Raw genomic sequence first — 16,670 nt, 5'->3', positions numbered from 1 at the left:
AGGACAGGGAGAGAGTGACTGGGTTTGGGCTGTAGAGGATGGGGATAGAGATGCTGAGTTTGGGCTATAGAGGACAGGGAGAGAGTGACTGGGTTTGGGCTCTTGAGGATGGGGAGAGAGAGGCTGGGTTTGGGCTATAGAGGACAGGGAGAGAGAGGCTGGGTTTGGGCTATAGAGGACAGGGAGAGAGAGGCTGGGTTTGGGCTGTAGAGGACGGGGAGAGAGAGCCTGGGTTTGGGCTATAGAGGACGGGAGAGAGAGGCTGGGTTTGGGCTATAGAGGACGGGGAGAGAGAGTCTGGGTTTGGGCTATAGCGCACGGGGAGAGAGAGGCTGGGTTTGGGCTATAGCGCACGGGGAGAGAGAGGCTGGGTTTGGGCTATAGAGGACGGGAGAGAGAGGCTGGGTTTGGGCTATAGAGGACGGGGAGAGAGAGTCTGGGTTTGGGCTATAGAGGACAGGGAGAGAGAGGCTGGGTTTGAGCTATAGAGGATAGGGAGAGAGAGACTGGGGTTTGGCTATAGAGGACAGGGAGAGAGAGGCTGGGTTTGGGCTATAGAGGACGGGAGAGAGAGGCTGGGTTTGGGCTATAGAGGATGGGGAGAGAGAGTCTGGGTTTGGGCTATAGAGGACGGGGAGAGAGAGTCTGGGTTTGGGCTATAGAGGACGGGGAGAGAGAGTCTGGGTTTGGGCTATAGAGGACAGGGAGAGAGAGTCTGGGTTTGGGCTATAGAGGACGGGGAGAGAGAGGCTGGGTTTGGGCTCTTGAGGACGGGAGAGAGAGGCTGGGTTTGGGCTATAGAGGATGGGGATGAGAGACTGGGTTTTGGCTGTAGAGGATAGGGGGAGAGAGGCTGGGTTTGGGCTGTAGAGGACAGGGAGAGAGAGGCTGGGTTTGGGCTATAGAGGACAGGGAGAGAGAGGCTGGGTTTGGGCTGTAGAGGATGGGGATGAGAGGCTGGGTTTGGGCTCTTGAGGACGGGGATGAGAGGCTGGGTTTGGGTAGTGCTGGAGATGAGAACCAGAGGTTCCCCCTTAGGCAGTAAGTGTTCTCACGGCTCTCCTCAGCTATCTGTTTGGATAACCTCTGACCTTTGAAAGCTCTGTTTATGATAAAGACCCTAGCACTCACACACTGTAGAACTGCTATCACACTATAGAACTGCTTAAACACTCACTCATATAGAATATATATATGTGAAGAACACTTCATTAGGGCCCTCAGCCTGCTGGGGGTTTATGTATGAACACTTCATTAGGGCCCTCAGCCTGCTGGGGGTTTATGTATGAACACTTCATTAGGGCCCTCAGCCTGCTGGGGGTTTATGTTGGAACACTTCATTAGGGCCCTCAGCCTGCTGGGGGTTTATGTATGAACACTTCATTAGGGCCCTCAGCCTGCTGGGGGTTTATGTATGAACACTTCATTAGGGCCCTCAGCCTGCTGGGGGTTTATGTATGAACCAGACTATTGAAGTGAGTCTAGATCTAACCCATATGGGTGTCTGAAACAGTGTGACTCAAGGGCTCGTTTATACCTGCCGCTAACATTTGTCCTGTGTCATGATCTTGTCCACATTCTGATTGGTGCCCAGATTTGATATTATTCAAATGTGTCTTTTATCAGTTCACCGTCTCCAAATTGTGACTAGATTTCCTGGTCTCTCCCTGTATGCAAATGATTTGACAGATATTCTTTCAAAAATAATATTTATTTATTTATATTAAGACACGTTGTTGCTAAAAGTCAGTCGTGATTTTGGAGGACTGGATCAGGATGTATAAAATGGTTTAAGATATCCAGACACAATGCGTTCCTGACTACCTCTGGAGGCGGTCAGGAGGGGTGTCTTTTAATCATCTACACCTGTCTACAAATATGGGCACAATCAGAATGTGAACAAGATCAGTACAAAGGACACATGTTAGAACCAGGTATAAACAGGGCCTCTGAAGCAATTGAATGTGAATGACACAGTGAATATGAGACGGTCAGCACCCAAAGACAATTGAGACACCACTAAGAATGGATCTGCAGCCTACACCAACAAAGACTGTTTGTCTGTTTGATAGAGGCAGTGTTTGTTGTAGGTGGCTTGGTCACAGTCATGGTAAAATGCCTATCTCATTCCCTCACTTCATATCTCCTGCCTACACCCTGGACTATGAAAGCCTGCTGTTGTTATGTACTGGGTAAAGGGAGCTGGCTGGTGGGCAGTCAGTGCTGCTATTTAACAAATCAGCTGTCAGACAGAAACACACATACACTGAGTGTACACAATATTAGGAACTCCTGCTCTTTCCATGTCGTAGCTTTCACCGGGATTCACCTGGTCAGTCGATGACCCCTTATTGATGTCACTTGTTAAATCCACTTCAATCAGTGTAGATGAAGGGGAGGAGACAGGTTATAGAAGGATTTTTAAGCCTTGAGACAATTCAGACATGGATTGTGTGTGTGTGTGTCATTCAGAGGGTGAGTGGGCAAGACAGAAAATGTAAGCGCGTCGGTTTGAATGTGTCAAAAACTGCAACGCTGCTGGGTTTTTCACTCTCGAGAGAGTTTCCCCTGTGTATATCAAGAATGGTCCGCCACTCTAAGGACATCCAACTTGACACAACTGTGGGAAGCAATGGAGTCAACATGGGCCAGCATCCCTGTGGAACGCTTTCAACACCTTGTAGAATCCACGTCCCCGACGAACTGAGGCAGTTCTGAGGGCAACTCAATATTAGAAAGGTGTTCTTAATGTTTTGTCCACTCAGTGTATACAGTATGTACACACATACAGACACAAAGAGATTGATGGAAGAATAGAGTGGGAGGAATAAATTACAGAAAGAAATGAAGGGGGGTGAAAACAGGTCATTGTGATGGAAATGAGTTTGAGCATCATATTTGTTTGTTGAATAATCAGTTTAATTACTCACACTCTCTATCCATCATTCTCCCTCTCTCTCTCTCTCTCTCTCTCTCTCTCTCTCTCTATCCATCATTCTCCCTCTCTCTCTCTCTCTCTCTCTCTCTCTCTCTCTCTCTCTCTCTCTCTCTATCCATCATTCTCCCTCTCTCTCTCTCTCTCTCTCTCTCTCTCTCTCTCGTCTCTCTCTCTCTCTCTCTCTCTCTCTATCCATCATTCTCCCTCTCTCTCTCTGTCCATCATTCTCCCTCTCTCTCTCTCTCTCTACTCTCTCTCTCTCTCTCTATCCATCATTCTCCCTCTCTCTCTCTCTCTCTCTCTCTCTCTCTCTCTCTCTCTCTGTCCATCATTCTCCCTCTCTCTCTCTCTCTCTCTCTCTCTCTCTCTCTCCTCTCTCTCTCTATCCATCATTCTCCCTCTCTCTCTCTCTCTCTCTCTCTCTCTCTCTCTCTATCCATCATTCTCCTCTCTCTCTATCCATCATTCTCCCTCTCTCTCTCTATCCATCATTCTCCCTCTCTCTCTCTCTCTATCCATCATCTCTCCCTTCCATCTCTCTCTATCTCCTCATCTCCCTCTCTCTCTCCTCTCTCCATCTCTCTCTCTCACTCATCTACTCCCACTGCTCTCACCCTCTCGTCTCCCTGGTCCTCTCCCTCATCTCCTCTCCTCTCTCTCGTCTCCTCTCTCTCTCTCTCTCCATCATTATCCTCTCTCGTCTCTATCAACAATTCATTCTCCCTCTCTCTCTCTCACATCCTCTCTCTCTCTCTCTCTCTCTCTCTCTACCTCTCTCTCAATCATTCTCCTCCCCCATCTCCTCTCTCTCTATACCATCATTCTCTCTCTCCTCTCATCCTCTCTCTCCTCTCTCTCATCTCTCTCTCTCCTCTCTCCTGTCTTGCATTCAGGGAGAGATAAAGGGATTTAACACAACCATGAGAAACTTCTCAGCTCAGTGTGTGTGTGTATAAGCCTATATAGCTATTCATATTTCAGCAGCCGCATAGTGAAGCTGCTCGCTTTGAACTGTCTTCTCTCTCTTTTCTCCCCCTTCCCCCTTCCTCCTCCTCCCCTTCCTCCTCCCCCACCTCCTCCCCCTCCCTCCTCATCACCCACCTCCTCCCCTTCCTCATCTTCCACCTCTCCTCCATCCAATTCCCTGTCTCCATCTCTCCTTTACCCCCTCCTCCCAAGAAAAAGGAAGGGTACGTGGCTAACATTAATGTTATGGTCAACGGCGACCCGACCAAATTCACAAAGAAATGTGAGTTATAGATCTGTCATTCGCATTGAAAGCCAGTTTAAGAGGCGGTAGATCTGTTCTATGTGCATATTTCTATGTTTCTCGTTCTTAAGTTTCGTTTTTTTGCGTCTTTTACGTTCAGTTTTGTACTCCAGCTCCAAACAGCTGAAAATACTATATTTGTGGATCAAATATTTCACAGCGGTTTAGATGGTACAATAATTCTCTACACAATGACTGCTTATTTTGTCACAGAACTGAAATTAGGCGAATTCTATTCTAATTTGAGCAAACCAGGAAATTGTGGAGGGATTTCTGCATAGTGCACTTTTAAGGTTAGGTAAGGGATTTTGGCTAGTTGGGGATGCTGGTCAGTCAATGGGATGCTGGTCAGTCAATGGGATGCTGGTCAGTCAATGGGATGCTGATCAGTCAATGGGATGCTGGTCAATCAATGGGATGCTGGTCAGTCAATGGGATGCTGGTCAGTCAATGGGATGCTGGTTAGCAATTTTCCCTTGAATCATGAAAGTATTCATTAAAGGACAGTGAATCATTCTCTTCCCAGGCCCAGCTGGAGGCCCAGAGGGCGACAGGGGAGTTCCAGCGTGCGGTGGAGATCCTGGGGGCGGCTAAAGAGACCATCGCCCTGGCAGAGGAGAGACTCCTGGAGGAGGACAGCAGACAGTTTGACTCAGCCTGGCAGGAGATGCTCAACCACGCCACCAACAGGGTACTGATGGAATTATACTTAGGACTAAGTAACAACATGATCTTAATACAAGGCTGGGCAACTCTTGGTCCTGGAAAGCCACAGTGTGTGCTGATGCTGATTAGACATCATTGGTAGTATTAGCTTGATTTTGTTGGACTAGATCAAAGCACATACACTACAGACTGACTCTGTCACCTTATTGGCTGTTGCAGGTGATGGAGGCGGAGATGACGAGGACTCGTAGCGAATTAGAGCACAGAAAGACGGCGAACCACTACAACGCCTGCATCAGTCATATGAGACAGCTCGAGAAGAAACTCAAACGCACCATCAACAAGTCCAGGTGTGTGTGTGTGTGTGTGTGTGTGCATATGAGGCTGTGTGTGAGTTTTGGTCCTGCTCCTGTTACTGAGAAGAGAGAGGAATGGATACCCTGGCTCAGCCACCCCTCTCGGGCCTCTCGTTGCTCGATGTGTGATGTCTTCCAGATGTTAGCCGAGTATGCCTGTGCTGTGGTGTGTAAGTTTGGGCGTAGTGTGTGTGTGTGTGTGTGTGTGGTGTGTGTGTGTGTGTGTGTGTGTGTGTGTGTGTGTGTGTGTGTGTGTGTGTGTGTGGTGAGTGAGTGAGTGAGTATGTATATATGTATATATATATATGTGAGTTTGTGTGTGTGTGTGTGTGTGTGTGTGTGTGTGTGTGTGTGTGTGTGTGTGTGTGTGTGTGTGTGTGTGTGTGTGTGTGTGTGGAATGTAGCAGCTCTTGGAAGTGCAGTGTTATTTTTTTTCCAGAGGTTCATGGTTGCTATGACAACTCTACAGCACCATGTCAGAACTACCGACTCAAATCTCTCTCTCTCTCTCTCGCTCTCTCTCTCTCTCTCTCTCTCTCTCTCTCTCTCTCACTCTCTCTCTCTCGCTCTCTCTGTCTCTCTCTCTCTCTCTCTCTCCACCTACAGGCCATATTTGAACTGAAGGCGAAATACTACCTAAAACTGGAGGTATGTACAGTGCTCATTATTCCGAATAGACAGTAGCTTGTTTGTGTGTGTAACACCCCTACTTTCTTCTCTCTCTCAGCAACTAAAATGTTGCGTAGACGAGCATCAGGCGAAACTGACCGTCGCCAAGGCAGACTACCGCACAGCGCTGCGTAACCTAGAGACCATCTCAGAGGAGATCCACGCCCGGCGACGCTCCATCACCATGGGAACCAGAGGAAGGGGCGTGGGGGCCGAGGGCGAGGGAGGCCATGAGGACATTACCAACTTCAAGATGGAGTCAGACGGACTGTCCAGTGAGTGACACACACACATACGTACACACACAAACACACGTTTTAATGTGTATATCTGTGGTGTTTTAATGTGTATATCTGTGGTGTTTTAATGTGTATATCTGTGGTGTTTTAATGTGTATATCTGTGGTGTTTTAATGTGTATATCTGTGGTGTTTTAATGTGTATATCTGTGGTGTTTTAATGTGTATATCTGTGGTGTTTTAATGTGTATATCTGTGGTGTTTTAATGTGTGTATCTGTGGTGTTTTAATGTGTATATCTGTGGTGTTTTAATGTGTGTGTCTGTGGTGTTTTAATGTGTGTGTATGTTTTCCAGTGGTGTCTGTGACGTTTGATGAAGAAGGAGGATCAGAGGAAGAGACAGAATCACACTCCACTTCCGCTCCCCTCGACATGACCTCCTCCTCCCATCATCCCTCCTCCTCCTTCACCCCCTCTGGCTATCTCTCCTCTGCCACCTCTCTCCTCTCCTCGTCCTGTCCCAGTACCATGGAGGGACCCAGTCCTGGCGGCTGGCTAAGCCCAGAGTCGAGGTGTGGTTCAGGGCATGACTGTACTCACCTCGGCCCCCGTTCCCAGTGCAGTGGGGCCTCCTCCCCAGACCCAGACTGCGACCAAGAGAGAGGTCTGTGTGTGTCTGTGTTCCAGTGACTGTGTTCCAGTGACTGTGTTCCAGTGACTGTGTTCCAGTGTCTGTGTTCCAGTGACTGTGTTCCAGTGACTGTGTTCCAGTGACTGTGTTCCAGTGACTGTGTTCCAGTGACTGTGTTCCAGTGACTGTCTACAAATGTGATTATTGTTTGGATTATTGGGTTACTTTACTGAACAAAAATATAAACACAAAATGCAACAATTTCAAAGATTTGACTATATTGGTAGGAACTGGAACACGCTGTCGTACAATTCGACACAGAGCATCCCAAACATGCTCAATATACTTATGGGAGATAAATGAACATTAAATTATCCGACAACAGCCCTGGTGGACATTCCTGTACTCAGCATGCCAATTGCAAACTCCCTCAAAACTTGAGGCATCTGTGGCTTTGTTGTTGTGTGACAAAACTGCACATTTTAGAGTGGCTTTTTATTGTCCCCAGCACAAGGTGCACCTGTGTAATGAGCATTCTGTTTAATCAGCTTCTTCATATGCCACACCTGTCAGGTGGATAGATTATCTTGGCAAAGGAGAAATGCTCACTAACAGGGATGTAACACATTGAAGCATAAAACTTGAGAGAAATCAGCTTTTTGAGCTTCTGGAACTTTTCTGGGATCTTTTATTTCAGCTCATGAAACATGGGACCAACACTTTGCATGTTGCGTTTATATTTTTGTTCAGTGTAGTTAAAGGATTGCATTTTAGAAAAACAAGCTTATTCACCCTTTACCCTGCTTCGTGTGTGTGTGTGTGTGTGTGTGTGTGTGTGTGTGCGTGCGTGCGTGTGTGTGTGTGTGTGTGTGCGCAGGGGACAGAGCAGAGGGAGCAGAGCAGAAGTCGGGTCTGGGTAAGCTGACCTTGACCATAACACACCCACTGCATCCCGGGAAGGATGACCCCAACGGTGACCCTAAGATGACCTCTAGCCCCACACCCCACAACCCATAGCCCCGTTCCCATCATCCTCCTGACCAACAGCGAATAACGGACAGAAGACTTCACCTCTCACATCGTATCATTGACTCATGACCTTTAAACCTGAACTCTGAACTATGAGGCTTTCTATGGACTTAAGTGTTTATGTTCACCCCAGAGGGAAATCTGAAATCAGCCCCTATTCCATACATAGGAACTAAGGAATAGTGGAAATCAGTGGAGGCTGATGGGAGTAGCTATAGGAGGATGGGCTCATTTTAATGGCTGGAATGGAATGAATGGAACAGAGTCAAACATGTGGTTTTCATGTTTGACTCAGTTCCATTCATTCCATTCCAGCCATTACAATGAGCCCATCCTCCTATAGCTACTCCCATCAGTCACCACTGGTGGAAATAGGGTGCCATTTTGGATCTTGTCCAGAACTGATCGGGAGGAATCTGGAAGGGGAAGTCAACATGATGGATACCTGGGGATGGTGGGGGAGCATAGCCAGCCCAGTCGATGGTCAACTCCTTAAAAGATTCGAAGGAAGGGTGTGAAAGAGACATTGCTATGGCTGCATCCTGTCACAAACGGTGCACTTCCACACATCCTGTCACAAAGGGTGCACTTCCACACATCCTGTCACAAAGGGTGACTTCCACACATCTTGTTACGGACTTAAAAACAATGGATTGTGTAAACTGGAGGGAGTTTCCACTATTGTTAATTGTTGGAATAACCCTGGAGAGAGATGTTGACTGTTGACTTGTGGTCTCAATGGGGATGTGAGACAGAGGTTAGTGTGGTCTCAGTGAGGATGTGAGGCAGAGGTCAGTGTGGTCTCAGTGAGGATGTGAGGCAGAGGTTAGTGTGGTCTCAGTGAGGATGTGAGGCAGAGGTTAGTGTGGTCTCAGTGAGGATGTGAGACAGAGGTTAATGTGGTCTCAGTGGGGATGTGTGATCTCAGTGAGGATTCCCCAGAGGGGATGTGAGACAGAGGTTAATGTGGTCTCAGTGAGGATGTGTGATCTCAGTGAGGATTCCCCAGAGGGGATGTAAGACAGAGGTTAATGTGGTCTCAGTGAGGATGTGAGACAGAGGTTAATGTGGTCTCAGTGGGGATGTGAGGCAGAGGTTAGTGTGGTCTCAGTGAGGATGTGAGACAGAGGTTAATGTGGTCTCAGTGGGGATGTGAGGCAGAGGTTAGTGTGGTCTCAGTGAGGATGTGAGGCAGAGGTTAATGTAGTCTCAGTGAGGATTCCCCAGAGGGGATGTGAGACAGAGGTTAATGTGGTCTCAGTGAGGATGTGAGGCAGAGGTTAGTGTGGTCTCAGTGAGGATGTGAGGCAGAGGTTAGTGTGGTCTCAGTGAGGATGTGAGACAGAGGTTAATGTGGTCTCAGTGGGGATGTGTGATCTCAGTGAGGATTCCCCAGAGGGGATGTGAGACAGAGGTTAATGTGGTCTCAGTGAGGATGTGTGATCTCAGTGAGGATTCCCCAGAGGGGATGTAAGACAGAGGTTAATGTGGTCTCAGTGAGGATGTGAGACAGATGTTAATGTGGTCTCAGTGAGGATGTGAGACAGATGTTAATGTGGTCTCGGTGAGGATGTGAGACAGATGTTAATGTGGTCTCAGTGAGGATGTGAGACAGAGGTTAATGTGGTCTCAGTGGGGATGTGAGGCAGAGGTTAGTGTGGTCTCAGTGAGGATGTGAGACAGAGGTTAATGTGGTCTCAGTGGGGATGTGAGGCAGAGGTTAGTGTGGTCTCAGTGAGGATGTGAGGCAGAGGTTAATGTAGTCTCAGTGAGGATTCCCCAGAGGGGATGTGAGACAGAGGTTAATGTGATCTCAGTGAGGATTCCCCAGAGGGGATGTGAGACAGAGGTTAATGTGGTCTCAGTGAGGATGTGAGACAGAGGTTAATGTGGTCTCAGTGAGGATGTGAGACAGAGGTTAGTGTGGTCTCAGTGAGGATGTGAGACAGATGTTAATGTGGTCTCAGTGAGGATGTGAGACAGATGTTAATGTGGTCTCAGTGAGGATGTGAGACAGATGTTAATGTGGTCTCAGTGAGGATGTGAGACAGATGTTAATGTGGTCTCAGTGAGGATGTGAGACAGAGGTTAATGTGGTCTCAGTGAGGATGTGAGACAGAGGTTAATGTGGTCTCAGTGAGAATTCCCCAGAGGGAACAACAGAAGGACAGACACACTGTGACATCACACCACTGAACCCTGGACGTATGACCCCTTATCCCACAGCACGTGTGGTTCCTCAATTAAAAGTTTCAAGTTTATGCCGGAACCGTTTGTGGTAGATGGTGGCAGATTGTGGTAAATTGCATTGTGTGTCATTGCACCACACTATCACAAGGGGGAGTTAGAGCGCTGATTTTGATTTCTCTCCCTCTAAAAACAGATAGAAATAATTTTTAATAACAAACTGGCTTTATTTACCACAGTGTGAAAGGCTGATAGCCCCTCTATATAGAGTTTCTGAAACACAGAGTCCTTCTTTGCTGATGTGAAGAAGAAACGGAATGAAAGAGAGTCCAGTGAGGATCGGGAGGGAAAAAGGTTTCCCAAGTCCTGAGCAATTTTTTTATTAACCCTTATTTTACCAGGTAAGTTGACTGAGAACACGTTCTCATTTACAGCAACGACCTGAGGAATAGTTACAGGGGAGGGGAAGGGAGGGATCAATGAGCAAATTTTAAGGGACGCTCTCTTGATAAGTGTGTGAATTGGACCATTTTCCTGTTAAAATGTAACAAGTACTTTTGGGTATCAGGTAGTAAAAAGTACATTATTTTCTTCAGGAATGTAGTGAAGTAGAAGTAAAAGTTGGCAAAAATATAAATTGTGAAAGTACAGACACCCAATAAAACGACATAGAACATCAAACATGTATTAGTATTTTTACTTAAGTACTTTACACCACTGTCTCTCACATAGGGTCCAGTACATCTCTTGATGATTTCTTCCTCAAAGAACTCTCGAGCCATGATGCCTGAATAAGGAGGCAACAGTGAATTATTGTGGAACACATTACAGTCCGGGAGGTGTAGGCTACAATATTGGATGTAACTGTTTGCTTTGTAAATAGCTAAACCTACCATCCAAAAATCAAATGTGGGCCTGGTCCCTGGCGAGAAATTGCTCCCCACACATGGCGTTTGAGCGGATGTTTGGGACTCGACTTGCTTGATCATCTTCCTTTTTTTCCTGTAGCAATTTTGAGGAAATTGCTCAAGGGCCACGGTTGATTATTCCGTGAAGATGACGTTATTGAATGCCTCGCCAGCTTCGATCCATGCCTGGGCCTGCAGCACGCAGCGTTCTTTGTTTGTCAGACAATCATTGGGTCGAAACTACAGAACAGAACAAAACAAGAGAATACGTATGGTTAATGCTCTGTCAATTTTGTTATATATATTCAGTACCAGTCAAAAGTGTGGACACCTCCTCATTCAAGGGTTTTTCTTTATTTGGACTATTTTCTACATTGTAGAATAACAATATAATGATTCCATATGTGTTATTTCGTAGTTTTGATGTCATCACTATTTTTCTACAATGTAGAAAATAGTTCAAATAAAGAAAACCCTTGAATGAGTAGGTGTGTCCAAACTTTTGACTGGTACTGTATATAAGAGTGGCAAGAAAAGTATGTGAACCCTTTGGAAATACCTGGATTTCTGCATAAATTGGTCATAAAATGTGATCTGATCTTCATCTAGGTCACAACAATAGACAAACGATCTGCTTAAACTAATAACACACACACAATCATATTCTTTCATGTCTTTATTGAACACACTGTGTAAACATTCACAGTACAGGGTGGGAAAAGTATGTGAACCCTTGGATTTAATAACTGGTTGACCCTCCTTTGGCAGCAATAACATCAACCAAATGTTTTCAGTAGAAATTTTAAACCTTTCCTCTTTACAAAACTATTTCAGTTCAGCAATATTCTTGGGGTGTCTGGTGTGAACTGCTCTCTTGAGGTCATGCCACAGCATCTCAAATCGGGTTGAGGTCAGGACTCTGACTGGGCCACTACAGATGGCGTATTTTCTTCTGTTGAAGCGATTCTGTTGTTGATTTACTTCTGTGTTTTGGGTTGTTGTCCTGTTGCATCAACCAACTTCTGTTGAGCTTCAATTGGCAGACAGATAGCCTAACATTCTCCTGCAAAATGTCTTGATAAACTTAGGAATTCATTTTTCTGTCGATGATAGCTAGCTATCCAGGATCGGAGGCAGCAAAGCAGCCTCAAACCATGATGCTCTCTCCACCATACTTTACAGTTGGGATGAGGTTGATTTTGGTGTGTTGTGCCTTTTGACCTCTACACATAGGGCGGCAGGGTAGCCTAGTGGTTAGAGCGTTGGACTAGTAACCGAAAGGTTGCAAGTTCGACTCCCCGAGCTGACAAGGTACAAATCTGTCGTTCTGCCCCTGAACAGGCAGTTAGCCCACTGTTCCTAGGCCATCATTGAAAATAAGAATTTGTTCTTAACTGACTTGCCTGGTAAAATTAAAAAAAATTGTGTTGTGTGTTCCTTCCAAACAACTCAACTTTAGTTTAATCTGTCCACCGAATATTTTGCCAGTAGCGCTGTGGAACATCCAGGTGCTCTTTTGCAAACAACAAACTTTTTTTTTGTTGGACAGCAGTGGCTTCTTCCGTGGTGTCCTCCCATGAACACCATTCTTGATTAGTGTTTTACGTATCGTAGACTCGTCAACAGAGATGTTAGCATGTTCCAGAGATGTCTGTATGTCTTTAGCTGACACGCTCTGATTCTGCTCTGTGCTCTTGCAGTCATCTTTGCAGGATGGCAACTCCTAGGGAGAGTAGCAAAAGTGCTGAACTTTCTCTGTTTATAGACAATTTGTCTTTGTCGTTCGCACATTATATTCATCCATCAGAGAATCGATGGCTTGACTAGTCTCGCTGGAAATGGAAAACGGGGCCATTGGGCGTGGGGACCATTGGGCGGGGGGGACCATTGGGCGGGGGGACCATTGGGCAGGGGGACCATTGGGCGGGGGACCATTGGGCAGGGGGACCATTGGGCGGGGGGGATCATTGGGCGAGGGGACCATTGGGCGGGGGACCATTGGGCGGGGGGACCATTGGGCGGGGGGGCCATTGGGCGGGGGGACCATTGGGCGGGGGGACCATTGGGCGGGGGGGACCATTGGGCGGGGGGACCATTGGGTGGGGGGGACCATTGGGCGGGGGGACCATTGGGCAGGGGGGGCCATTGGGCGGGGGGACCATTGGGCGGGGGGACCATTGGGCGGGGGGGGCATTGGGCAGGGGGGGGGCATTGGGCAGGGGGGGGCATTGGGCAGGGGGGGACCATTGGGCAGGGGGACCAACACTTCCCAACTTTATGGAAATCACCAGCGGCGACTGCTGGGCGATGACCAATCATATCGAGTGGTTCTCTCATGAAGAATTTGACGCTGTGCGACCCATCACTGGCTGACAAAACATTACAGTGGAAGCAAATGTAAGTAATTATAACGTCATAAGGAGTCATTAAAAAAAATTACAGTTGAGAGAAATATGTTAGTTAATGTAGCGACAAAGAATTATGCATATGTTTTTGTCTTAAGGTTCATTTAGGAAAATCTCTATTTAGCCAGCTAGCTACAGTGGGGCAAAAAGTATTTAGTCAGCCACCAATTGTGCAAGTTCTCCCACTTAAAAATATGAAAGAGGCCTGTAATTTTCATCATAGGTACACTTCAACACATCAAAAAAAATACAGAAAATCACATTGTAGGATTTTTTATGAATTTATTTGCAAATTATGATGGAAAATAAGTACTTGGTCAATAACAAAAGTTTATCTCAATACTATATCTCAATATAAACCAGCAAACCAGGCTGTCGTCTTGTGAAACAGTGGATGTAGAGAATCTAGCTAGCTAAAGCATTTACTGCAAAATGAATGTGCAATTTTGTAAGCTTGCCTTGCTGATATTTCCCATGCAATGCAGCTGAAGTAATGTAGCTAGCTAACTATTTCCTTGCTTATTGTGCAGTAGAGGATAAAAATACCTGTATGCCTATGGATGTGTAGCTAGCTATGTAGCTGATCTGTGTCTGGACCCTAAAACGTTTGGTATACATATTAGTTCAGAACCTAGCTATTAACCTCAGCTATCATAGCTTGTTGTATTGACTTCACAACAGTCTAAATGACATTAATGAAGCCTATGGATTGAGTAGAATATAATATAACTGTATCAGGCCAAGGTTGCAAGTCCAATATACATGTAGTTATTACCATGCATGAGATCCCCACATTGTAGCCTGTACATTGAATATATTCACTGATCATGTACTCTACCTTGACAAATACAGGTGCTGTTCAGTCATATCCAATACCAGGTGTATCAAACTCTAGTCTTTGAATGATGCTGTGTCTGCATGTATGTATTACAATTATACACTTCAACCGTGTTTACCAATCCTGGTCCTGGGACATCAATGGTTACACATTGTAACTAATGGACTAGACACGTGATTTAAGTAGTTACAGGCTGATTTGTAATTCATATACGTATACAGAAATAGAATTTTAAAAACAGGACACTACACTTCTTGTGCATCATGCAAATACTCTATTACCGGTTAATTACAATATCTAACTCCCTTCATCTGCATTGATCTGAGGACACAGGATAGGTGTAGTATTTCATCAAATCAGAGACTTACTTTCAACCAGTAGAGAATGTGAAACGCTTTATTGAAAGAAGTTCATTATCCAAGTGTTATAAATACATAATACATGCATTATAAATATTATAATTGTAATATTAAATTATAAATACAAGTTCAATCTGTACTTCAATGCACATCTGGTGTGCATTATAAAAACAGAGGAAGAAAGAGGTGTGAGAAAGACAGGGAGGGAAAGAGGTGTGAGAAAGACAGGGAGGGAAAGAGGTGTGAGAAAGACAGGGAGAGAAAGAGGTGTGAGAAAGACAGGAAGGGAAAGAGGTGTGAGAAAGACAGGGAAGGAAAGAGGTGTGAGAAAGACAGGGAGGGAAAGAGGTGTGAGAAAGACAGGGAGGGAAAGAGGTGTGAGAAAGACAGGAAGGGAAAGAGGTGTGAGAAAGACAGGGAGGGAAAGAGGTGTGAGAAAGACAGGGAGGGAAAGAGGAGTGAGAAAGACAGGGAGGGAAAGAGGTGTGAGAAAGACAGGAAGGGAAAGAGGTGTGAGAAAGACAGGGAGGGAAAGAGGTGTGAGAAAGACAGGGAGGGAAAGAGGTGTGAGAAAGACAGGGAGGGAAAGAGGTGTGAGAAAGACAGGGAGGGAAAGAGGTGTGAGAAAGACAGGAAGGGAAAGAGGTAAGAACAGAGAAGCAGGTTAGACAGTATATGATTAATGAATCACAGTACTACCCTAATATTCTCTCAGCTCATCCCAATTACATAATAGTGTCTCTAGTGGTGTCTCCTAACCAGCCTTGGGCCCCCAGTTGCCCGGAATGTTCTCTTAAGAGTGGGTGAGATGGCGATGACAGGGCTGGGGGTTGGCATCCTCTCTCACATCAAAACATACCTGCACAGTAGAGACAGATGGAGAGGCTTAATCATGCTAACACTGTCAGTCATAATCATCAGGAGATGAAATGCAAAACTGACCTTGGATCATTAACTCTGGGACTACTACACCTCTGTCTGTATTTCAATGTAAAGCATCTCTGCAATAATACTTCCTGTTGACCCTACCAAGTGACCTCTCACCTCTGATCGTGCTGTGCCCTCTATGTGACAGCCAGTTCAAATGAGGGAGGGGTTCACCGACACAGCTGATATAACCTAGAGCAGAGCTCTCCAACCCTGTTCCTGTAGGTTTTAACTCCAACCCTGTTCCTGGAGAGATACCCTCCTGTAGGGTTTAACTCCAACCATGTTCCTGGAGAGAGACCCTCCTGTAGGTTTTAACTCCAACCCTGTTCCTGGAGAGAGACCCTCCTGTAGGTTTTAACTCCAACCCTGTTCCTGGAGAGATACCCTCCTGTAGGGTTGAACTCCAACCCTGTTCCTGGAGAGAGACCCTCCTGTAGGTTTTAACTCCAACCCTGTTCCTGGAGAGAGACCCTGCTGTAGGTTTTAACTCCAATCGTTTTGAAGGAATCTCCAGTTACAAGGTATCTGTAGGAATATGGAAGATTGGATAGATTGATGCATGTGCACGTGTAGCATGTGACAACCTCAGAATCATATCAAGGATAGCATCAGAAATGAATACATAAATACCACTTAAAACTTGATGATGAGTTGATCATTTGAATCAGCTGTGTAGTGCTGAGGTAAAAACAACAATGTGCCCCCCTTTGAGTCCCCAGGACCAGGATTGGGAACCACTGCTCTTCATTGGGACCTCTTCATCTGCAGACAGGCTTTCACAGCTCTCTGTATCTGAGGACAGAAAACCTCACAAGAAACAGACTTCATCATACTCAAATATGAACGCACTGAAAACATACCTGCAGAGTAGAGACAGATGGAGAGGCTTAATCATCCTAACACTGTCAGTCATAATCATCAGGAGGTGAAATGCAAAACTGACCTTGGATCATTAACTCTGGGACTACTACACCTCTGTCTGTATTTCAATGTAAAGCATCTCTGCAATAATACTTCCTGTTGACCCTACCAAGTGACCTCTCACCTTTGATCATGCTGTGCCCTCTATGTGTCAGCCAGTTCAAATGAGGGAGGGGTTCACCGACACAGCTGATATAACCTAGAGCAGAGCTCTCCAACCCTCCAGCAGGTATGTTTTGAGTGCGTTCATATTTGAGTATGATGAAGTCTGTTTCTTGTGAGGTTTTCTGTCCTCAGATACAGAGAGCTGTGAAAGCCTGTCTG

At 46.0% G+C, this 16,670-nt stretch overlaps 1 protein-coding gene across 1 annotated transcript in view; it reads left to right on the top strand.

Moving 5' to 3' along the window:
- Nucleotides 1–10,666, top strand: part of LOC109879884 (SH3 domain-binding protein 5) — a 38,118-nt gene extending 27,452 nt beyond the window's left edge. The window contains exons 4-9 of the mRNA XM_031789017.1: nt 4,735–4,899; nt 5,094–5,228; nt 5,837–5,878; nt 5,958–6,174; nt 6,494–6,802; nt 7,647–10,666. Coding sequence (XP_031644877.1) covers nt 4,735–4,899; nt 5,094–5,228; nt 5,837–5,878; nt 5,958–6,174; nt 6,494–6,802; nt 7,647–7,786 — 1,008 coding nt within the window. The 3' untranslated portion in view covers nt 7,787–10,666. The remainder of the gene's footprint in view (nt 1–4,734; nt 4,900–5,093; nt 5,229–5,836; nt 5,879–5,957; nt 6,175–6,493; nt 6,803–7,646) is intronic.
- The last annotated feature ends 6,004 nt before the right edge of the window (nt 10,667–16,670 follow it).

This window comes from Oncorhynchus kisutch, linkage group LG14 (genome assembly GCF_002021735.2).
Source record: "Oncorhynchus kisutch isolate 150728-3 linkage group LG14, Okis_V2, whole genome shotgun sequence".
Lineage (NCBI taxonomy): Eukaryota > Metazoa > Chordata > Actinopteri > Salmoniformes > Salmonidae > Oncorhynchus > Oncorhynchus kisutch.
This window is presented reverse-complemented; position numbering and strand designations above follow the sequence as displayed.